The sequence below is a fragment of the Phalacrocorax carbo genome, chromosome 1, assembly GCF_963921805.1.
Source record: "Phalacrocorax carbo chromosome 1, bPhaCar2.1, whole genome shotgun sequence".
In the NCBI taxonomy this organism is placed as follows: Eukaryota; Metazoa; Chordata; class Aves; order Suliformes; family Phalacrocoracidae; genus Phalacrocorax; species Phalacrocorax carbo.
This window is the reverse complement of record NC_087513.1, coordinates 76,338,640-76,361,934: the sequence shown is the minus strand read 5'-3', so window position 1 is coordinate 76,361,934 and position 23,295 is coordinate 76,338,640. Positions and strand designations below refer to the sequence as shown.

Below are 23,295 nucleotides of genomic sequence, written 5' to 3'. Positions count from 1 at the left end.
GAAATTTCCACTGCACGTGACTGTAGGAAGATAAACTGCATTTTGCGGCTGCTTTTAGTTAAACTAGGGAATATTTAATAGCTCCAGCTATATTAATTATTAAATATAACACTTTATTTGTACTTGCATCCTTGAAACTGAGCCTATTACCATAGGATGATATGGTAAATCATAGAGCATATTTATTATATTCAGATGATTTGGGGAATTGAGGCTCTTAGGGAATACAGATTTGTATCGGAGTTATCTGCTGTACACCAACGCACTGCATACGGCTTATTTCAGCTGCTGTCTTGACAGATCTATTTTTTAATAAGTAATTTGTTCTACAGAATGAATATTTTACTTCAGCTTATTTCAGCTGCTGTCCTGATGGCTCTATGTTTTAATCAGTAATTTGTCTTACAGAATGAATATCTTACCTTTTAGTTTTTCCTCAGAGACTCTTCAAATCTCTGGAGTTCATTATGTAATACCTTATTGTTTTGTACTGAGCCCATCACAAAATGTCAGTAACCTTAATATGTGTCAGATGTCTTTACATAATCTCTCGTTTTGGAAAGAATTTTGTAAGCAGAAATCAGGCTTCTCTACACAGGCACTAATGACATAACTTCTCAAGTACTGTTTTTCTCATCCAGTTTTCACTGTGAATTATGGTTGTTAATAATTTTGAGAAAAATTTGCACGCTTCCTCAAAACAGTATCAATACAAAAAAAGATATTCCCTCAGCCATATGGCAATACATCTCTTGGCACCTTCTGTGCTCAAACGGGGACTTGAGCTTTGGCACGTGAGCAACCTGGGGTTTTTTAGGTATTATGAGAACATCTAGGCATGTTTTGTCACGCCATGACCTTCCACAAACCTCCGTTTACTCATTATCAGATGTTTGCCAGGGACTTTTTTTGTAACGGTGGGGCGGGCCCAGGACACACTTGCGACAAGAGACAAGATGGCGGCCGGCGGCGCCAGTGCGCGCAGCTCCTCGCGCTGGCGGGGCGGGGCCGCTCTGCGTCTCCCTGGCAACCGACCCGCCGCCGCCGCTCCGGAAGTCCCGCCCCCGGCGCGTCGCCGTTGCTAGGGAGCGGAGCCGGAAGGGCTGTGCCGCGCCGCGCAACGGAGCCGCCGGCAGGGCGGTGGGAGCGGCCGGCGGGGACGGCTGGGCCTGGGGGGGCGCCGCCGCCAGGTGAGCGCGGGGGCGCTGGTTGGGTCGTCCCACGCAAACACACGATGCGGGCTGTAAGCGCCTGCTGTCGGGGGCGGCGCTCGGCTTCCCACCCTTCCACCCCCCACCCGGCGTTGTCGCGACAGCTGATCCCTGTTGGATCGCGACCCTTCCTGGGAGATGGAGGGGGGAAGTAATCGTCTCGCCCAGGTTCCCCTTGCGGGCCCGCTTTCGGAGGGCGCCTGGGAGGGGCGGGGCCGAAGCCAGCCAGGGTCAGCCTCTTCGTGCGTGTGTCGCGACATAGGCGTTGGCGGAGGCCCGAGCCGCGGTTCCCTGTGGGAGCGCGTGGCTTGTCGGCGTCTGCTTCTGGGGCGTTCGGTGGTCCGCGCCCCCGGCTCCCCCTTCCCGACGCCCAGCCAGGCGCTGGCTCCCCTTTATCCCTAACGTTCTGGGACTCGCTCTGGCAGGCCCTCCCCGTCTCCTCTGACGGCACAACCCCATCAGCCGAACTGGATTTTCCAGTGATAAACTTAATGAACCATCACAATTATGTTTTCAAGTGTTGGAAGCGGATGGAGCTTGGTAGATCAGGTGCCGCAGGCGCCGGCACCGTTTGCTTACGCTTATTTTGCAGCATGAAAGGATGGTCTGCAGTTGGCGTGAGTGGCTTCTCTAGTGGCAGTAAATCCGAGGAAGAATGACGGCTGGGGCTCTTTTGGGTCTTACCATCACCCCAGGAACCTGTGCCAGGGCAAGAAGCCCTTGTCTTGGATTAGGCTGCTGCCAGGCTTCCTTATGTTTACTTGCTATTGGGGTAGTATCAGGCCTGCTGTAATTGCCTCCTGAGTAGGAGGTCTGGTGCTCTGAGCAGGATTTGACTTACTGTACCATTACCTCTGTATGTCTTCTTTTGACATTTACCAAAGCTAAGGAAGGATCTCAGCTGACCAGAATTTTGAATGTGTCGTTATCTCATCAGGTTATCTAGAATACCTAATTGTGGATTAGCGGATTCCTGTAGAAAATTATATTCTAATAAAATTATATGATTGAAAATAAGAAAGTTTTTGGTACAATTTACCCTAAGTTATTTTTTATGACTCCTTGTTTGGGGGTTTCAGTAATCAGATTACACAAAATCAGATTATTTTATTTACAGGACAGTTAAACATCATCTGAGATGATCAAACTGTCCACATAAACTAAGGACTGATTTTCAGTCTGCTGTTGTATTGCTGTTCTTTCAGTCCTCCTGTAGCAGGATGGATCTATAAGGCCTAAAGTTACAAGAGTGTCATTCTGTTCCTTTTTTTGGGAATTTTTCTTTTTATTTGTGTTAGAAGTTATGTTCAGTTTTAAGCTTTGGTTTAGCTTTAACTCACCCTCCTGTGGGTGAGTCTTCTGTTGAACTATCTCTGGATTCTGAAGTCAAACTGTGCAGCCTCTGGGAGTAGGACAGCACGAGTCATGGAGCAGTCCCACTTGCTACCACAAAATCTACTTGCTGGATCAGCATATGCAGTCTTTGAGGGTTCCTTGCCGTAGGATGTGTAGCATGCATTGAAATACCTTAATAAAGAATCCTGTAGAAAGGATGCTGTGACAGCTGTTGCATCCCAGGGTAGAAATGAAGCTGCAGCATTAGAAGCGTTAGCAGAGTAGCCCTGCTTGTGGCAGCACAGCCGGTCTCTTAATCTTTGCCAGGCAGCAGCTATGTGCTTCTACAAAGACAGAGGCGCAGGCAGCTACATTTGTCTGATGCGGCGTTTCTGAAAGAACAAGCCCCGAGGGTAGCTGTAGCTGTTGTACTAAGGATGCTGAAGTGAGACACACTTGGGAAGCAGGGAACAGGATCGGGGAGTCAGGTGACAGAGAAAGATCAGTAAACCTAATGGGGTAGCTTGGAGATGTGGAGGACACGTTTTATGGCCTTTTGAAAATTTTATATTGTGTTTGGTTAATGCTATCTTAGCATTTAATGCATTTCCTTTTGAAGGGACAATCCTACTCCAGGCTGACTAATCCCTGAACTTTTAAAACGACAACAAGATGGTGTGCGGTAGTAGTGAGTCACTGATGGTGAATCATACATACTTGAGTACAAACAAATTAATCCCTTTGTTTCATTTGTTTTTGTTTTGGTAGTACCTGGAAGGCCCAGAGAAAGATCATGACCTTGTAGAACCAGGTGTTGTATAAGCACACACAAAAAAATCCTGAGACTGCATATAGTTTGTTCTATCTGTCTATTTAAACTTGATTTCAATTTCTTTTACTGATGTGAATAAAAATAAGGGTGTCTAAAGCTCTTTAAAATTGAAGTCTAACAGTAAACACTTCTGCCTCGTGGAGTTTGGCAGTTTAAATAGTCTAGGAAGGAAAAAGCGGGAGCACTGTATTATGGGCTATGCCTCCCAGGAAGAGAAAAACCATAGGGTCATTAGCTTGCTGGCAGATGTACATTTCCATATCTGGTCCTGGAAACTGAAGACCCCTTGAATTCCAGTCCAATATCTCAGCTGCAAAAATTATATTCACTACATTCATTACTTACTTGCATTAATTACAGTACTATATTGGAAAGGCAATTTTAAGTTTTAATTGACTTTTCAATGGAAGAGTATATGTAGAGGGAGCAGTAGATGGTGTTACATGCATGTGTAACTCTGCTCTCCCACTCACTTGCCTGGTGGTTTTTGTGCTTGCAAGAGGGGTGTGCCAAACAATCTGCTTTTCGCTGAAAGAGATTTTCTTCTGAATCAGCACTTCTCTGTGGTTGATTTCTGTAAAACACAACTATGAAAATTCACGAGACTGCAATTGTAAAACTAATTTGTGGAATGAACTGCAGACAGACTAAAGAGCAACATTGAAACTGCTTATGAGAGCTGTCTACCCTTGACTCTATCAGTTGTTATTGTTTGTTCATTAATATATGTTAGCTTGCTTAATAGTTGTATGTCAGTCAGGCCTAGATGCTGGAGGCTGGGCTTCACCACTTAGAAATGGGGTAAATATGTTATTTGTTAGCATAATGTTCTGTCCCTATCAATGGGATAGTAGGCTTTTGGCTCTAGACTATGTATGCACAAAGGATGACATGCTTCAATTCATGTTTCTTTGCCCCCATCTTCATTGTTATTACATTAATACATGATGTGAGACACCCGCATGAAGGGGTGCAGCCCTTGCAAAGGGGCCAAGCAGCCCTTGCAAAGGGGAGTGCAAGTAGGTGAGTGCCTGCTGCTGTCAGAAAGCTTCAGCCCGCCCTTCGTGAGGTAGCAATTCTGGGTGCTGGGCTTGTCTTCACTCCTCCCTCAGCACATTTATTGTGCATTCCCACTTTGCTAGAGTTAGCTGTCTTTCTCAAACAAAAAGGGCAAGGATGTAACGCAATATATTAGAGGTTGGGCAAAAGTAACTTGAGCCCTCAAGAGCAAGACAGTCATCAGTAAACTGGAGTGAGTTGAGCAGAGTGTTACCAAGATGGTCAGGGGGCTGAAGCACTTGTCTGGTGAGGAGAAGCTGGGGCAACTGTGTTTCTTCAGCTTGGAGAATAGGTGGCTCTGGGGTCACCAAAGAGCAGCCTGCCCGTACCTATGAGAAGTTATCAAGAAGATGCACCCAGGCTCTTTAGGGTTGTGAAGTGAGCGGGGGGGCAGGTGAGAGGCAACTGGCATAAGCTGGAAGAAGAGAGGTTCAGAATATATGGAAAGCATATATGGGGGAAAAAAACCCACCAACTTCTCCTTATGAGGCCAGTCAAGCAGTGAGACATGATGGCCAGAGAAGCTTTGCATCTCTGGAGGTTTTCAAAATGTTGCTGGATAAAGCTCTGAGCAACCTGGTCTTGACCTCATAGCTAACCCTGCGTTGAGCAGGAGTCTGGAAAAGAGAACTCCTGAGGTCCCTTCCAACAGGAATGGTTGTGCGATCCTAACAGAAAAGCCTGATCTGGACAAGTGAGAAATCTAATGTAGAAAGTGACACCTAGGTGTCATGAATTGAAATGCAGCTTATAAGGACCATTTTAACAACCTTATGTTTGGGGAAATCCTGCTGTCAAGGGTTTAATGATAGCAGTTTATTCCACCCGCCAGCTAGCGCAGAAGGCAAAATCATGGCTGCATGAAATACAGAGAAGACAATGCAAAGTTGGTAATGCTACTTTGGTTCCTTTCCTTTCAGGTATAGCAAATTGTGATTCATGATAAGGCATGTAAGGGATTTCTCTTGGAATCATTTTCTTTTTGTCTGCAGTCTCTAAGCGATCCATATGAACTCTCCAACTTCAAAAATGTTACATGCATATAAGTCTTGGTTAGAAATAATAAAATGTCTGTGCTCTATGCTTGATTCTATAAACATTACCCAGTAAGTATGATAGAGATTTCTGTCATTAGTGTATTTAAGAGAAGACATGAGCTGTGTGCTCATTCATAAAAGGTGGGTTGGCTGGGGAGCGTGAAAGGTCCTTGTAACTACTGTCTTTGTTTGTAGTTGTCCAGCTGACAAATGTAGGGTTTCAGACTGAACCTAAGACATTATTTTCCTCAATTTTTAAAATTAATTCACTACTTCTAGCTTACTGAAGTTAAAGTGCTTTCTGGATGCCACTTTTCTTCCCCTTTGACTTTCCTGTTTCATATTCTCCCCTGTTTTCACCTTCACATCTACAAACTTTTCTTTACTAACAGGTTGATTCTGCTTTAGGATAATGGCGGGAAAAGTGAAGTGGGTAACTGACATAGAAAAATCTGTTCTAATAAACAACTTTGAAAAAAGAGGCTGGATTCAGGTGGCAGAAAATGAAGACTGGAATTTTTATTGGTAAGTACATTAAAAATACCAATTCCTAAATTTGTGAAGTATTTTAATATCTTCTGTTAATACCATTAGTAATACAACAAAACACATACTTAAAACAAAAGATGCAGAAATTGGCGTTAATTTTCTGCTGTGCTTCTAGAAGTGTAATGTTGTTTCGTTGCTCCTGTAATGTCTTATGCTGTTGCTGGTCTTCTGTTCAGGTTTGTATTAGTAGATTCCTTATCTGTGCAGGCCTGCTGAAGTCATTGGTATTCCTCAGGGCAGAAGGTCCCATCTGCATGGATCCATTCCCATGCTACTGATCTCGTGTATCTTTGCAGTTTGCCAAAGGTTTTGTTAGAGAGTGGAAAGTCACTGACCTAGCAAGATGTCTATCACTTCTGGGAATACCAATTGTGAAAAGCCATGGGGAAAGGCTGTGCTCAGTGTTTTTTGTTTTGAAATGTGATACCTGATTTTATTCAAATGTCTTGTTTGCAGTAAGGAGAATTTTTCCTCTGCTGTTGGAGGGGATTTGTGGCCTGAGGGGAATCTTTGAACATATGTATCTTTCCCCAAAATTTTCTGACAACACAGCCTAAGCAAAATAATCCAAGAGTACGCAGCTCCAATATATAATAAACTATTCTTTTATCAATGTGACAGAGGCTTGCCGTGTTACCAGAGTGCAGACTCCTGTAATAAAGGCCTTGAGAGCTGTACTTTCCTCCTCCGTCATGATAATGATTTAGATGCAGACCAGTTATTCAACATTTCAATACTGAGAGTGAATGTGAAATTAAGCCAAGATAATAGTGAAAGAGCGAGAGTTAATCATCTAGCTTCTTATTTGGCATTTGTCTAATATAAGACTGTGAAATGCTGTCCTAGAATGCAGTAATCTATTAGTTGGCAGAAACAATAATCTTCAAGTAAACCAGGCAATTTATATTTTCCCTTTCAAATACAACAGAATGGTGGTTTATGCTGGCAAATGTACCCTTTGTGAACCACTTATTTAAATGGGTAGGAATCTAGTAATACGCTCATGCTTTTGGAATGTGGCTGGAGGGGAGTAGGGGAACAGGGCACTCATGGAAACTGTTGTGTGACTGGTTGTTTTGTTTTGGGGTTGGGGTTTTGTGTTTTGGTTTTTTTTTTCCTTCCTAAAGTAACAATGTAGCAGATCAATGGCATTCAGGAAATATTCTCAAATTTTCAGTGTGACACATCTAATACGGAAAATTTTTTGTACCTATGGGTCTGCTCTTATCTTCTGTGAAAAATGAAGTAGATAATTGATTTTATAACTTTGTCACTGCAGCCCTCTGATCTGGTGCTTACCAATGTTTTTAACAAGATCTCTGAATTGCTGTTTTCAATTCATATGCTTGAAGTCTTTTACAATCCAAATAGCAAGGTAGTCAGTAGGAAATTGTTTTTGTGGCCTCTTTTAAGAGGAAAGCTGAGTTTCCAGAGGGTGAAGTAATAGATTTAGAAGGATGCTTCTGTAGCATAGATATCAGTCATTTTCAGGTTCTGCTGGGCGTTGACCTGAGTCCAGTTGACAGAGTCCAGTAGGGCCAAATTGTTGTCTTCTTTTCCTCCATGTCTGCCCCAATTTCAATAGTAAGAGAGGGGTTGATAAAACCTCTGGCAGGGTTTCATTGATTTAGCTGATAGAGGTTCAGGATATGTTGGATTGTCACTGCAGCAAAATATTATAAAGAGAAATGAAGGAGAAAGGATTAAGTGAATGTGACAAACAAAAATATGTCAACTTTGTCCTCCGGAGCTTTTTTTCTTGGGAAAAGTTATTTGGTATCTGTCTCTGCTTTCAGGATGAGCGTGCAAACGATCAGAAATGTTTTCAGTGTGGAAACTGGTTATCGCCTCTCTGATGACCAAATTGTCAATCATTTCCCAAACCATTATGAACTGACCAGAAAAGATTTGATGGTAAAGAATATTAAGCGATATAGGAAAGAACTGGAGAAAGAAGGAAGTCCTCTCGCTGAAAAAGATGAAAATGGGAAATATATTTATTTGGGTATGTGATTCTCATTATCAGCATTAATCTCTTTTCCTCTGTGGTCAATAACTTGGGATTGAGCGAGCTTTGCTGTGCATAAAGCACTGAACCTCTGAAGTGTTAGAACATTAAAGTGACTATCTTGAAATGCTCTGTCCCTGTCAATTAAATAAAGTGCACTTTATCCTAAAATCGTTTGCTGCCCTTCTGCAAACCTAATAGCCTTCTTTCACTGTCTTCTTCACCTTTTCGCTCCCCTCAGATCTGCCATTAGAGCACAAGGAAACACAAGAATTGGGAAAGTGGTAAATACAGTAGTAGTGAACATTTAATATGAAATACTATATTTTCAAAGCTTTTAAAAAACCTTGCTTTGAAGGATAATGGCTAATATACACATTGAGAGGAATAGAGGGGTTGCCACTTGTTCAGGATCTTTGAAATTAGAGACAAAGCAGGAATAATAGGTTGAACATTTCTGTTTCCCTGTCATATTACCACAGCACTAAGGCCCAGTTCCTCCACTGTGTACTTGCAAGTATTTAGTGAGGAGGACAAATCCAGTTTGTATGCATGGAAATTGTATTTAGACTTAGTTTTGTAAGTAGTAAGGTCCTTAAAGAAGACTGAATTTACCGGTGCAGCATTAGCTGAAGCAGCATGGATGAAGTGATAACAAAATTATTATTTTTAAATGTAAAGGTGCAGAAATAGATTTGTAACTAGGCTCTCTGTGTTTGAGGGGAGGAGCCTGGAAGAGGGGTTGGGTGGGTGGGGTTTTTGTTGTTAGGTTGGATTGGGTTTTCTTTTATTATTTTGAAGAGGGAAAGTTGTGGGATTAAGGTACTTTGCAGTAAGATTAGTGGTGAAACCAAACAGCTCTGAAACTTCACATGGGGCAGCACTGGAGGATCTGGAATTCAAAGGTGAAAAAACATTTTCTGAAAATCTTATACTGGAGCAAAACCGTAAACTTTTGCAGAAAGGCTCTAGACAGAACTGAATGAGCAGATTCTTCAGAGGAGAAATTTGGGGGAAGTTGGAAGTAATGACTGCTATAAAATAATTTTAAAAAGCAACACACAACATCTGCCCCCCCCCCCCCCCCCCCAACAAATAAAACAACCAAAAAAACAAAACAAACCAGCAATAGATCAGGAATGAGGAGAGTAAAGTTGTTTTGGAGGTCAGAAAGCACTGGAGTGAAACAGAGATGGGGATATGTTCAGCTGATTTATATCTTGTGAAAGTGAAATGAAAGCACTGTTCATCCGTGTAAGAGGCAGTTTTTTATGGATGGAAGTGAAGATAATCTGATAGCAAAAGTGAGAAGTGCTTTTCTTTAGAATTCAGTAAGTATGGTGATATTGATTGTGGAAGCAAATAAGAATGACTAATGGGAGTTACACAGAAGTAAAAATTACTGCAACCAAAGGTGAAGCAACATCAACATTCATATTGCATACACAGAGGATGATAAAGTAGTTAGCAGGGTGGTAAAAGCTGACATAGGATATTGAGAAAGTTTGATTAAGTTAAGTTGGAATGGTATATAATCTAATTTCACAGCATATAAACAGAAGAAGAAAATTGATTCATGTGAATTAAAATCTATTAATCTGAAGTTAGCAGCATGCAATATTTTGCAATTGTTTAAGTAAAAACTACAAACTGGAATTTAAATGAGATAAAAAGCAACATGGGTCTTAATGAAGATGGATCATGCCAGACTAGAAAACTGAAAGGACACATTTTTTTAGTCTGTATGTGTCAATTACCTTATCAGCTACAGTGTCCTTAATTGTGCACCTTTTTTTTTTTTCTTTAACTCAGATTTTGTTCCTGTTACTTTTATGCTTCCTGCTGATTATAATCTCTTTGTTGAAGAATTCAGAAAAAATCCATCCAGCACTTGGATTATGAAACCTTGTGGCAAAGCTCAAGGAAAAGGAATATTTCTGATCAATAAACTCTCCCAAATTAAAAAATGGTCTCGAGATAGCAAAACATCTTCGTAAGTTCTTAAAACCCAAATCCTTTATTCTAGTTTCTGTAATCACATGAACCACATCAACATGCTAAGTGTCTGATGCATGGGAAAAGTATTCCATTATTATTACTTTGTCATTATATAGTTAGATTTGCATTTAATCTCAGTTGTTATCTGACTTCCTCCTTCAAACAGGTTTTAATACAGTTTGTTTTGGTATACGGACGTACAAAGAATGGTTAAAATAACTATTCTTTATAAAAATGCTTCCAGTGTTGTTGGGGAAATAAAATTGCACAAAAATAAATTGTTCTCCTTCATAGTATTAAATAACAGGAAGAAAGAGAAAAATATTTCCCTAACCAATTTCAAGAATTATTTAATATATATTCATTCACTTTTTAAATTAGTACAATAAAAGAATGCATTTATATGAAATAGATACATTTTCCATTTGGAGCACAAAAGAATACACCTCATGTTGGTGATGTACATCCAAATGGATGGAACAGGTTAGCAATCTGTTTTCTCTGACTAGTAAAAGTTTTGATCACACAACTAACGTTAATGTTTTTCCTGCTATAAAGCAACCGGCTGAATATCACTTGAGTCTTTTTATTTTTGACTTGGAATCTGAAGAATGTCACAATCTGAAAGTTATCATAGGCTTTCACACTGGTTTGCAATTGTATACCAAGCATAAATAGAAATATTATAGGAGTATAAGGCCTTGACTTATGAAGGTAATGTAGCATATACTCTCAGCTTGTCTGAACCATGCCAAGCTCTTAAGTGCTCTCCAAGGAAAAGACTGGCTTGTAGAGCTTCATTCTGAATGGCTCAGTCAGCTACCCTGTTAACTTCAAAACTGAGTTTAAAAGGCTAATTGATCCTGGTCACCTGTTTAGTATTTTTAACTTTTTTTGGTATATAATGCCTGATGCCAAGTGTCTATTATTAACCACTACAATTTTGTACATTGTCTTGGCAAAAGACACAAGGTTTCAGTCAATCCAAAGTTTATACAGTGCTTCTAAAGAAGGCAATGACGACTTATCAGGTTATATCTTTGCAACTGTCACATTCTGAAACATGATTTGTGTTTTTCAGGTTTGTATCTCAGTCTTCCAAAGAAGCCTATGTGATTTCTCTGTATATCAACAATCCATTACTTATTGGTGGGAAGAAATTTGATCTTCGTCTATATGTTTTAGTATCTACGTATCGTCCACTGAGATGTTACATGTAAGATTGTTTATATTTGGGGTTTTTTTTGCGATAATATTTAACGTAGTAAAAATAATGTTGCGCTTGTTGCGCAGAGAAGTTTAGCATGTACATGATATCCTGGGATGCTCTTCTCCTTATTTCTTATTGTGGTTTAAACACATTTTAATTACTTTTTGCATTTAAGGTATAAACTCGGATTTTGCCGGTTTTGCACAGTAAAATATACGCCAAGTACAAGTGAGTTGGATAACATGTTTGTACACCTTACAAATGTTGCCATTCAGAAACATGGGGTAAGTGTACTGAGTTCTTAGGTGTTTTTTTGTAGCAAGACTGATTTTCTTAAATTGACCCAAAAACTTGGAACAAAAAGGCTTTATTTCTCATATTCTTCATCATCTTGCAATTAAAATGCTTCAACTTCAACTTCAAAATAAATTAATTTCAGAAAACTGCAGATCAAAAGTATGCAAGATAATGAATTGCAGCTCTGTAACAGGCTGTGATATCTTCAGTATTGACTTGCAGTAGTTGAAAGCAGGGGTTTTTTTTTTCCAAGTCTCCTGTCATTTAAATGCTAATATGCTCACTTAGCAATTGATTCTGTGAGCAGTGGAATTAATGAACCCTGGTTCCTGTGGATTTGTATTTTATAATAGCACTTTAATATCTCCTTCCTGATCTCCCTTTCCCTCTCTGTCTCCCCCATGCAGTTAATTCAGCTGTCCTATTTCTAGCACTTATTCATCACAGTACTTTCCAGCTTCTTCCTATGTTTCCCCCTCCTCACGCCCACCTTCCTTCTCTGGGTAAGAAAGGGAATGTGCAGTTGTGAGCTTGGAGATAAATGTTTGTTGCCTGGCCAGCTGGTGGCTTCCTCTTGAATGGACAAAGATGGACTTCTGCCTTCAGAACAGTCCGGTCCTGTAATTTGCCATTGATATTCATAAAACGTGGAAACTTGATAGCTTTGACAGCACTTCCCTGTGTCAAAATAGGCTGAAATTCACCAGTGGGAGGAAAGGCTAGTGGGTCAGGGGTGATATGAACAGATGGGCACACAGTGTCACTGCCCAAGCCTTGTTTCTTCAGGGAATCCATTTGATGATGATGACTGTCTGTTTTGCATTTTTAGCGGATGTCTGTGATTTATAAACCATGCCTCTGTTGAAGTAATTAAAACTCTATTGTTGCACTTCCTCATTTCATAGGTTTTATTTTAAGAGTATGGAAAGTAAATGTGTATGTACATACACATACGCAAACTCATGCTTATATATTCATATGTGTATGCACATACACTTACACACAAGATACATATAATGTATCTTAAATTGCAACCTTGCTAAATGTGCCTTGTCTATTATTATTCTGTAAGGTGTGCAGCACAGCAGAACTGGTTTTTTTCTGGATGTTCCTGTAACAACAATGTGAATTATAAATGTCACTTATGGTGGTAGTTATAAACCAGGGTACTTACCTGTGTCAAAACACAGCATTTGTCAAAATGGCATGTATCAAAACATGGCATTTTTCTGTATTGCAAATATTTTCTTGCTCCAGAGCTAATGTGTGAAGTGCTTCCAACACATCAAGGTTTGACAAGGCACACTGAGAATTAGTTGTGGTGAAAACAGATCACATACAACTTAGAGCGTAAATCATGGTGCTGTTGCCAGTAGCAGTGAAGAGGTGAGGCATGTGATATGTTGCCTACCCCGTAATTATGTACTCTTTCATATTCTCTACCAGTTAAAAGAATGGCCTTCAAGATTTCTCCCAAATAAAAGTAGAAGTAGTGGTGAGGTTGCTTTGAGAGAAAAAAGGACAACAGAAATGGGTATACAAATAGCAGCTTAAAAATGTGGAGTCATTACTAGGGTATTTGAAAAACATTTAGAGGTTCTGAAACATGAATATCTGTTGAGTTCTGCAGAAAGAAGTGAGAAAAGTTTAATGTAAAGCCACTCTAGCCATCCTATCTGTCCTTCCATTTTAAACATGTCTGTGACTTTGGAGGCACTGAGGCTGTACTGTTTTAGAAGAATCATCTAATATAAACTGTCAAGTAATTTATCAAAATTATGAAGAGGTCTGGAAAAACTCTTGAAGTTCTAGCTGTTTAATCTCTACTCTAATCCCTGCGTGAACCGTAGGGTTCCAGTGTGTTTGTACCGTTCAAGTTCATGGGAAAACACCCCAAAGAGGGTTGAAACTTTGATCTCTGTTCCTTTGCTGGAATCTGGTTGCAAGATATTTTTTCCATGCAGCAAGTCCTGAGAACCATGTTTCAGATCTTTATTTGTACAGTCCAGTTTTCCAGATCTACTAAGGGGGGAGCTGTAGAAAAAGCCTAAAAATAGATACAGGCTTCTCTGATCTTGTCTTAGAGGACGACGGATTTCGTTCCTCTGAGATCATTTTTCTGCTCTATGCATTCTGTGTGTTATAGTTTAGCAGGCATATAGTAATTATTTCTTAGAAATGCTCTGAGGAGAACCTTTTTAAAGGGAGAAAGCGTTTGTCATCAGAGTTATTCAAGGACTGAACGTGTGTCTTTCCATCAGTAAGAATACTCTGTTTGCTCTTGTCTTTCCATTTAAAGAGAATATAGTGCAGAGCCTTGATAGCCTCTGAAAAGATAAACATACGGTCATTTTTTTACCCCGTTCTGTTTTGAGTAGCACTTACTGTTTTTTCAGTATCGAAATCCTGAATTTCTTGAAGAATTAGCATTTAAAAATAATTCTGGTGTCATTTCACTGTATCCTTGAATGTAACTGTTGTCAGTAGCACCATTAAGAAGATACCGTGGTTGCCTTTTGGGTTATAGACAAGTCACATTTTAAATTAATAAACACAGACAAGCACTTTCAAGTGCTGCATTTTAAAACAGCTAACTTCAGTGAAATTTAGCTATTGCTCACTTAATCATTTCTCCTTTATCCCAAGAGGAGGAAAGAGTTCCATTCTTTCACATATTAAAACTGATATTTCCAAATCATAAATTATGTTTTACTATACAACTGTCAAAGTACCAGTTGGGTTTTTTGCTTCTAAAAGATCTATTACTTGATTTGCAATGCATGATGTAAACATATACAGCTGTAATAGAAACAGTTGTTTATATAAAGGGCAGTTCAAAGTAGAGCTGAAGTCTTCCTAGAGTTGTAAAATAGAGTAAAAACCATTTGCTGAGTTTGTTTCTAAAGCAATACTTGTATGTATCAGTGGGCTTTTTGTGTCAATGAAACAAAACTGCTGAACAACTTCAAAATCTTAGGCTGAATTAACTCCTTAACTCTTCAGGATGATTACAATCATATCCATGGAGGCAAGTGGACAGTGAGTAACTTACGCCTGTATCTGGAGAGCACCCGTGGAAAGGAAGTCACAAACAAATTATTTGATGAAATTCACTGGATTATTGTACAGTCACTGAAGGCTGTTGCGGTGAGTACTGTTTCTGGAATGCTGCCAGCGATAGCACTATGGCTTCAGGCTTCCCATAACCATGAAAGTGAGTTTTCCATCAAAACTCTTAAAATCTATTTCCTGCTGTTTGCGTGATGGTGTTGCTGCTGATTTCTGCAATTCTGTTATCACTTGATTTCTCTGAGCTAAGTGAACTTGAATCGTGGGTGGGTTTGTGAGCTATCTGTGCATATTGAAGAAGTGAATGAATCTCTTTCCTTGAGAGCTCTGTGAACTATTTAATATGACTTGATACTGCCCTTGTGAATAGTATGAAGCTCTGCCAAGGCGTGTGACGTCATCTCAGCAATAACAAATGTGTCAAAGAAAAAATAGCTCTGGAGGACAATTTATCAAAGAAATGTAAGGCTATTAGTTCAGCAGGGTTACATAACTTACTTTCACCTCTTATACACAAGTCACGTAGTTATTGTTAACTCTTATTTAAAAAAAAAGTAGCAGCCAGTCCTCTGAGTGACTTTCCAGCATTTGGGAAATATCCCGTGATTACATTAGAGAGCGGGTATCACTCTGTAGGTCAGCTGGGGCAACCAGAGAGCTCACTGGTGCCAAGGACTGTCCCGTTGCCAAGTGCATGGTCCTGTCATCTCTTTTGGGTTCGTCCTGGCACCATCGTGAGCTGAATCAGCTCATTCGCCCAACTGACAATTACTGTCTTGCTTTATTGAGGGGTTAGTATTCTGCCAGTGTAAGAAGCTGGATCACCTCAGTGAAGGACCAGATGAACAGCAGAATCAGCACAAGAGAGGGGAACATGGTTGTAAAGCCAGGATCAGTGGGAGGTGGGGAAGCATGGCTCAACTCAGACTCTGCTGTGCAATCATATTTGAAACCAGATGTGAGAAGAAAAGGGATTTAATCCAAACATTAGTAGAACCTTAAAAGAGAAGAGAAAAAGTCTTGAGAATTATTGAGCACGAAATGTTTTGGTCCTCTCTTTCTGACAATGGTAAATGTAACGAGAGACGCTTGTTCCTCCTTCCCCCTTTCACTCCCTGAAGAACTGAAAAGCTTTCATTATTAGTCCAGGGGAAACATCTCACTAACCTGTTACAAAGGTTTCTTTAAGAGATCTGATGAGAAAAAAAGAAAATAAGAAGAAAAGTCTGCAAATGTTTAGCAGATGCTGGAAAACTACTGGTCCTCTAGAGGGTAGTCATCTAAGCACAGCTTGGTCCTTGGTGTCTCTTGGCTTTCTGGACCATAGTTGACTTGAGCTAATTATAATTTTAAAACATATCTGGTAATTGTTTGACCTCAAATTTCTGCATAGTTACAGCAGCATAATAAAAGAAATGTCTTTGGCTCCTTTTTCTGAAGTTTAAAGAATTCATGATTATGTGAAGCTGTGTTATGGAAATTTTAAAACTTCCTGATTTCTTCTGATGTATGCAGGCTTTAAATATTGGTATGACTTCTGCAAACTATGAAAACACTTCTATTTTCACACTGGAAACATAACGGAAAATTAATGTAACTTAGTACTTGGCATTAATGCAATCACTATACTGAAATATTCACTTACAGCTTGGAAAAAAGAGGCAATCCTGAACTTAATAGTTAGCAAACTTATATTAGAGTGACAACCCTGAAAACTGTTGCAGATGATTCATGATGGAATCGGATGTGATTTCTAGCAAACAAAGTGTGTAATCAGGTTACTTACTGAATTGTTGATTTTAATACATATTGTTGTTCTTTGTTTTGTTTTCTTAGCCTGTAATGAATAATGATAAACACTGCTTTGAGTGTTATGGATATGACATTATCATTGATGACAAGCTTAAACCGTGGCTAATTGAGGTAAAGTAACATAAAATACAGGGGAAAGAAACTTCCTTTTCATTTCGTAGAATAAAACTAAGTAGATTTTGATGTAATCTTTCCTCTTTTGAAACAATATCTTTTGTTCCTCAGGTAAGTGGATTAAGAAAAATGTCAGAAAGTAAAATAGGTCATGCAATGACCAAGCTAGCATGTGCTTTTGTTTCCTATTTGCTTGGTGTTTCTATTTGTTTGTGGCTCTCTGTTTTGCTTTTAAATCCAGTGCATCCACACAACTGGACTTCAGAGGCAGTCCCAATGTTAGCAGCCCAATTCACTACTATATCAGTAGCTGGAAAATAGGCATTGGCTCAATGGAGCGTAACATCAAACTTAAGTTTTAAATGCTCTCATGGCCTTAATGTTGCAGGTTGAGAGGAAAGAAAAGGGGCTCAGAAAGGATAATATTTGGAAGGCTTTTTTTTCCACATAAATTTGTCTTTAGTGTATTAACTTTGCATCTGCATGTTCAGCATAAATTTTACCCAGCCCTCTTCCTTCTCAATCTAATTGAAAGATCAAAGGTAGGTGGCCTTTATAGAAAAAAAAAAACAACCACCAAACAACTGTTTATTTTTCTGATACCACTTCTCCATAATAAATGTGGAACACAAGAGATGTGTTAAATGAACCCCAGTTTTAATTAAAACAAGATGCAGTGTAGTGCTTTGAATAGAGAGCACATATGTGTTTATCCAGCTCACAATTTAACAGGGGAGAACTCCGATTAAGAACATAACTAAAAGCTGTCTACCTAGAAACCCACAGATTCCTGTATATAACAGCTGTTGGAGTGAACCAGACAATTTGTAAGCACTGTAAGAAATTGATGGGTTTTGTATCCATGTAAGCTTAGAAAATTAAACAAAAATCTATGTCGTGTCTGATTAACCCTGGTGAATCTAGTCTCCACAAAAATCTTCACACTGACACTGTGGGCACTTAGTGGTGTGGTGCTTTTGTCCTTAAGCAAAAATGAAAAATGCCCCATGGGGGATTCCTTCTAGTATCTGAGGAACTGAAAGATATGCTTTGAGACGCTGAGTCTTAATTTCCCGAGTAGTACATATAGTCACCACACATGCTGTTTGGAGAACTATATACCAGTCAAAAAACAGATGCTGATGGGGTTTTTTTTCTTTCGTAGGTTAATGCTTCCCCTTCTCTTACTTCCAGTACTGCTAATGATCGCATCTTGAAGTATAATCTTATTAATGACACACTTAACATTGCTGTGCCTAATGGGGAAATTCCAGACTGTAAATGGAATAAATCTCCACCAAAAGAGGTTCTTGGCAATTATGAAGTCTTGTAAGTTTTATCAGTGTTCTGTATAAATGTACATGGTTTTCCTCACTTTTTTAATGTGTAATGTAGCCGACAAGAGATAAGGTGAACTTCATTCTGATGTGAAAAATGGACCCAAGGTACCACTTCACTTTTTTGGAGCTGCAATAGCAATGTTGGAGGTGGGCATGCATTAAAGCAGCTTGCCTCGCTTCATCTCCAGAGGGAATGTTACTTTTCTGATAAGCCCCTGCCTGCACCTTCTGAGCTTCCAGCAGCTGGATTTGAGGGATAGAGGCAAAGAGTGTTTGTCTTGTACATGTGTCGGACATTTAATTTTATTGAGTGTAATATATAGATGGTAGTTAAATAGATATAATAGGTATTTAATAGAGATTTTCTCTCAGTTCAAGGAAATGGTGCCTCTTGACTCCTGTAATTCATGGATGTAATAATAATGAGTTGTCAGATATTTTTTAAATTCCCCAGTCTGTATTACAAAGAGAGAAATGAAGATCTTTATGTCGGAGATCTTTATGTCGGAGTGTCTGAAAGATTTATCTAGGATTGATTGGCCTTATGCAGAGGAACACTGATTTAAATACCATATCGAAGATAGTGTCTTGTATTTTTTGAGAAAATGTTCCGACACATTCTCTCACACTAGTGGTACAGTTGTTCAGTATGTCAGGAATGTGGTTATGTACAGTTGATCCACTAGTTCACACTGATCTTAAATACTCTTTCTATATACTAGTAAAGACAGTTAAATACAAGTGTTGGCTGAATTATGATTTAAGTTTTGATTAATGTTATATACACGGTAGCTGCGGGTACCTATACAATAGTGTAACTATAAAAATATATTATGACTGTTCTACAAAATGCTATAGTATTATCTTTTGATAATTATAATTACGCATCTGTAGCCAATTTCTGCTTGGAATTTGCGTAGCAGCTGAGAGGTAAATATATGCTGAGGTTATCTGAGGCCATAATGGGCTTAGATATTTAAAGAACTACTTGTCACTGTGGTTAAGTGTTACAAAATACATGTCAACAAATGCACTTAATTTAAGAATGCTGTTGGTTGTTCACCTCCTTCCCTACTCACTCTCTGGTGCAACAGTGGAGTTTTTTAACACTGTAGCTAACAATTCTTAGTTTGACGCAATAGCTTAAGACTTTATTAAACTGCCAGCAGTCTGATGTTCCTGCTTAACCACAGACCTATGTAGTGAGGAGAAAGACAGTCGTACGTGGGAAATTTCACAAGCATAAAATTTCACAAACTTGGGAGTTTAACCAAAGCTGCCAGATGATTTGTTTCTTTCAAAAAGTAGCTGACAGTATTTCAGTTGATCTGTATTGCAACATCATGTGGTAGTATATTTCCTTGAATAACAGCTGCATATCAAACTATGCATGTGTAAGCCTGTGTGAAGAAGAGCTTGTATTAAATTTCAGTGCTAGATATTAAAATAGAATATAGAGGACCCACTCTTGTTTGTGTAGTGAGTAGCAGGACAAGGCACTGAACGGGTTATCTTATTTTCAGATATGATGAAGAGATGGCACAAAGTGATGGGCCTGATCGTGACTTGCGAAGTCGTTCCGGGCAATCCACTGGAGTGAAAGGAAATCGTGCAAGAGATTCAGGAAAGCCTGTACTAACCACCTGGAAGTGATAACAGAAAAAAACCAGCTGCAGTCTTGGTAGGAAGACATCATGAACAAAAATGCAGTTTTTGAGCAGTTTTTGAACAATTCTGCTACATTGCATGTGGGAAGTATTAAAAGAGGACAATACAGCCTTTGAAAAGAAGGCTAAAACCAGGAACTGTACTAGACATACACTGACTTGATGGTTATTACAACAATATATATAGTAACTATGTATATATAATTATTTTTTTATATATATATACACTTTGTATAAACCAGTATTCTCTCAGTAATGATTAAGAACTTTCTTTATAACATGATAACTGGAAATATGCACTCTGAAAGAAACCCCTTGCTGTTCTGGGTATAATTTATTTCCTATAGCAGCCTATCCCTAGCTCCCTATAATAAATGAGGTGTGGATTCTGTAAAGGGTGGTAGTGGTGAGTGTTAATATTGTCACAATGATGGTTCAGATTCTTGCTAGTAAAAGGAGAGAGCAACTAGAAAAAATAGCAATGCATGGACTTGAGGCTATTGTCAATTAATGCAGCTAATGAGTTATAACTGGTATCAAGAAACTGAAAAGCAGCTCTTAATATATTGAGGGTTTGGGGTTTTTTTATTTTCTTTAAGCGTTTTGAGCCACTAACTCTCTAAAGGTAGAAAGTTTCATGGACTGAGGGAGTGTTTCACATGGTATATTGATGCATTGTTTCACTAGTCATTAATTCTTATTTCAAGATAATGCATGTCTGTGGAAAAACAGACAGAACAACTACATACTGTAATAAATCTCATTGCCTGAAGCTGATGATAAATTCTTATTTACACCAGGATTGCTTGGTGTATTTATGCATGTATATAAGTACAATATCTGTCTATTTTTGTATATTTTGTGTGCACTATAACAAAAATATTGTTGCACGTGGTAAGGTATTTCTGGTAGCTCTGATAACAAAAGTTGTGATGATTAGCTACCAAGATGTATAGAGCAAAAGTTAAAATTAGGTATTTCAGTCTTCTAACAACATAACATATAAATAAACTAGTTGGGTCTGTGATTGCCTGTTGCTTCCACTTGCATTTCCACCAGTTATTGGGCAGTTATTTATAAATGTCAATGTGCAGTTCTGGTTGTCTTTATTTTTCTTCCCCCTCCTCCCCCTTTTTTCTTTTTGATGGTGGAGTATTGTGGAGATAAAGATGAAGGAGGCTGAGAGTTGCAATGTCCATGTAACCGTAATACACTCTAATCTGGATGCCACTAGTGCAGTGCCACTCAATCTGCCTGACACAGCAGGCTACGTGCTTTACCCTCCTATGTGGCAGGCCACTGAAGGGCATGCAAAGTAAGCTTAACCTCTCCCAAAAGTTTTGAGTCTCCTGAACACGTAAACCAGACACCAGACTCCTGCACCACAGAAAATGTCAATTCAGTCCTTTTCCTGCTTTTGAAGGTCTTCCTAGAAGAGGGCAGCCACTCACAAACTGTCATCTTTGGGACAGCTGGTGCTTTAACTCTCAGTCTGAACACAATCCGGCAAGAGCATTTTGGGCTGGAGAGGGAGGGCAGATGTGGGCTGGGATGACCAATATCCTCACACATGATCTGGGATTCATCCTTGCAATAAAGAATGAAATATGTGGACTGAATGAGTCACTCCAAGTGTAATCTTGTATATTCCATTGAAATAAAGACCGAGATCCAACTGATTCTCTGGTCATCAGACTTGAATCTTCTTACTGGCCTCTACAAAAACATATTCAAGTTGGCCCTTGAAATAAGTCTACAAAAAGATGATTACTGCAGAATAGTAAAGCTTATCTAAATTCCAGGTCTCTCCAGTTTTGGGGTTGGGGTTTTGTGTTTGGTTTGGGGTTTGGTTTTTTTTCAGTTCCTAAGTGTGAGTCTTGCTTGCATATTTGAACCTTGACAGGTAAGCTGCTCTTAAGCAGATGTGTGGTCAGATATTAAGTGTTGTTTTAAGGATGTGGTATTTAGGGGGCAGATGTTTCTGGCTTTACCCCCAACTGCCTGTTGGGGGTAAGGTAGGAAGCGGTGACAGCCTTAGGAACTATGACACTGTAGGAAGCAGTATTTTGTAGTATGGTTATATTTCTTACAGACAGGCAACACAACAAGGATACTCTGACAGAAGGAAAATGGAGCTTTCTCTCACCTTCATTTCCACTGCTTGTAACTAATTTCTTTAGTAGCTTGGACAAAGGATATTGTAGTCTTGTTCTATCGTAACACTAGCACTAGCAAGGATGGCTACAAGAGAATGGTTACTCCTGTATCTTCTTTCCTGTTCCTGCAGCCTTAGGCTGGTGGGACTCTATAGGGAAGAGGTATACTGAGAGGTGCAGATTCTGGTAAAAAAGTCAACTTCACACTGTTACTTCTTGAGTATGTAGAAGTCATAATGTACTAACTGAGCTACAGTGACTTTCAGTCTCCGTTTTGGAAAGGCTTAACGTGAAAGAAAAACCAAGTCTGGGTTATTAGGATTTATTTCTGTAGAAGGCTTTGGAGACATAATCCAGGCGATGCTTTTTAGCTGTAATTTCACAGTGAACCCAAACTGATGGTAGCATCTAAATAATCTTGTCCATCCTTCCAACTTGTTTGTAGGTGTTACTCTGTGCTGGCAATGGTGTATTTACAGCTAGGCAGTGAGTCAAACTGGGGCCTCCAGAACACAGATATTGACAAGATGGAACAGGAATGGCACTACCTGTAATATTACTAATATTGAATAGTCTTATTTGATTGGTTGGGGGTTTTCTAATGGCTTGGAAAGAGTCAACTAATTTGAGCTTGCATCTTATTACTCAGTGTAATAGTGCATCTCTTTCAGTCCTGACTTCTGAAAAATTATCATGTTCAATCAGTGGAAGTCTTACTATTGCTTTCAAGGAATAAGGATTTCTGTCCCAGTGTGTAGCAGAGATATTTAATTCACATATAGAATTTGCAGAGCAGTATTTTATATGGAAAATATTTTTGTAGCAGAGCTGTCAATTTGGAACAAGGAAATCCTCCTCTCTGGCCACTGGATGATTGAGAAAACGTATTTCAAACATTTGAGAATGAAATATCTTTGTAAAGTATCTAGTAAATTATCATTACTACCTCAAAATCAAAACATTAAAGTCTTACTAACTGCGGTGGAGGGAAGCTCTGATAGGAATCTTTGACTATGTAGTACTTAATCTCAGAACTAGAATTTAGATTCCAAATGTTGATGTCGCATTTTACACAATTATGTCTCCAACCAATGTACTGCCAGTAATTTATCCTGCTGGCCCAAACATGAATTCAGTAATGCAGTGTTCTTCTTTAGAGAGCAAGAAGTCAAAGAGACTGCAGATACAGTGACCCTCTCTTCCTGATCTCATTCCACTTTCTTTTTAAAAACAATAGACTAGTGATGAGATACACCAGACTGCTTTCTCCTCATTTCCTTTTCCAACAGGCCTTTTGCAGAGGTTGAAGCTTGAAGGCTTAACTATAGTTTCACTTAGAACACATGAAAAACCTACAAATGCAAAGGGAGTTTTAGGGAACAAAACTGAAATAACATTAAATTCTAGATAACTAAGATTGGCTTTCTGATTATCAGTCACAAACAAGCAAGCACCCAAAAACTTGTAAGCAAGCAGCAAATCTTCCTTTTCTGTGAAGAAATTAAGGCCTCATGTAGGTAAGTGAAATGTTCTTGAGAAACTCAAAATTAGGAACCTCCATTGCTACATAATACCTTTTTTTTTTTTCTTTGTAAGACCTG

At 39.2% G+C, this 23,295-nt stretch overlaps 1 protein-coding gene across 3 annotated transcripts; it reads left to right on the top strand.

Moving 5' to 3' along the window:
• Positions 1 to 1,066: 1,066 nt before the first annotated feature.
• Positions 1,067 to 20,634, top strand: TTLL1 (TTL family tubulin polyglutamylase complex subunit L1). 3 transcript variants are annotated; one of them, XM_064460799.1, is made up of 10 exons: positions 1,067 to 1,190; positions 5,867 to 5,999; positions 7,820 to 8,028; positions 9,844 to 10,024; positions 11,111 to 11,245; positions 11,415 to 11,523; positions 14,540 to 14,683; positions 16,442 to 16,528; positions 17,697 to 17,860; positions 19,395 to 20,634. In XM_064460799.1, exons 2-10 carry the CDS (start codon positions 5,887 to 5,889, stop codon positions 19,522 to 19,524), a joined length of 1,272 nt encoding a protein of 423 aa, XP_064316869.1. In that variant the 5' UTR covers positions 1,067 to 1,190; positions 5,867 to 5,886; the 3' UTR covers positions 19,525 to 20,634. The 3 variants fall into 3 exon arrangements, with proteins under 3 accessions (XP_064316869.1, XP_064316885.1, XP_064316878.1); XM_064460815.1 differs by having other exon boundaries at positions 1,071 to 1,190; positions 5,883 to 5,999; XM_064460808.1 differs by lacking the exon at positions 1,067 to 1,190 and adding an exon at positions 3,337 to 3,357.
• Positions 20,635 to 23,295: the final 2,661 nt, after the last annotated feature.

Excerpts from the sequence above, each read along its gene's own strand:
- TTLL1 (XM_064460799.1), top strand. The coding sequence starts at position 5,887 with ATGGCGGGAAAAGTGAAGTGGGTAACTGACATAGAAAAATCTGTTCTA. Across the intron at positions 6,000-7,819 it reads GAAGACTGGAATTTTTATTG|GATGAGCGTGCAAACGATCA; the intron begins GTAAGTACATTA and ends CTCTGCTTTCAG. Across the intron at positions 16,529-17,696 it reads TTAAACCGTGGCTAATTGAG|GTTAATGCTTCCCCTTCTCT; the intron begins GTAAAGTAACAT and ends TTTCTTTCGTAG.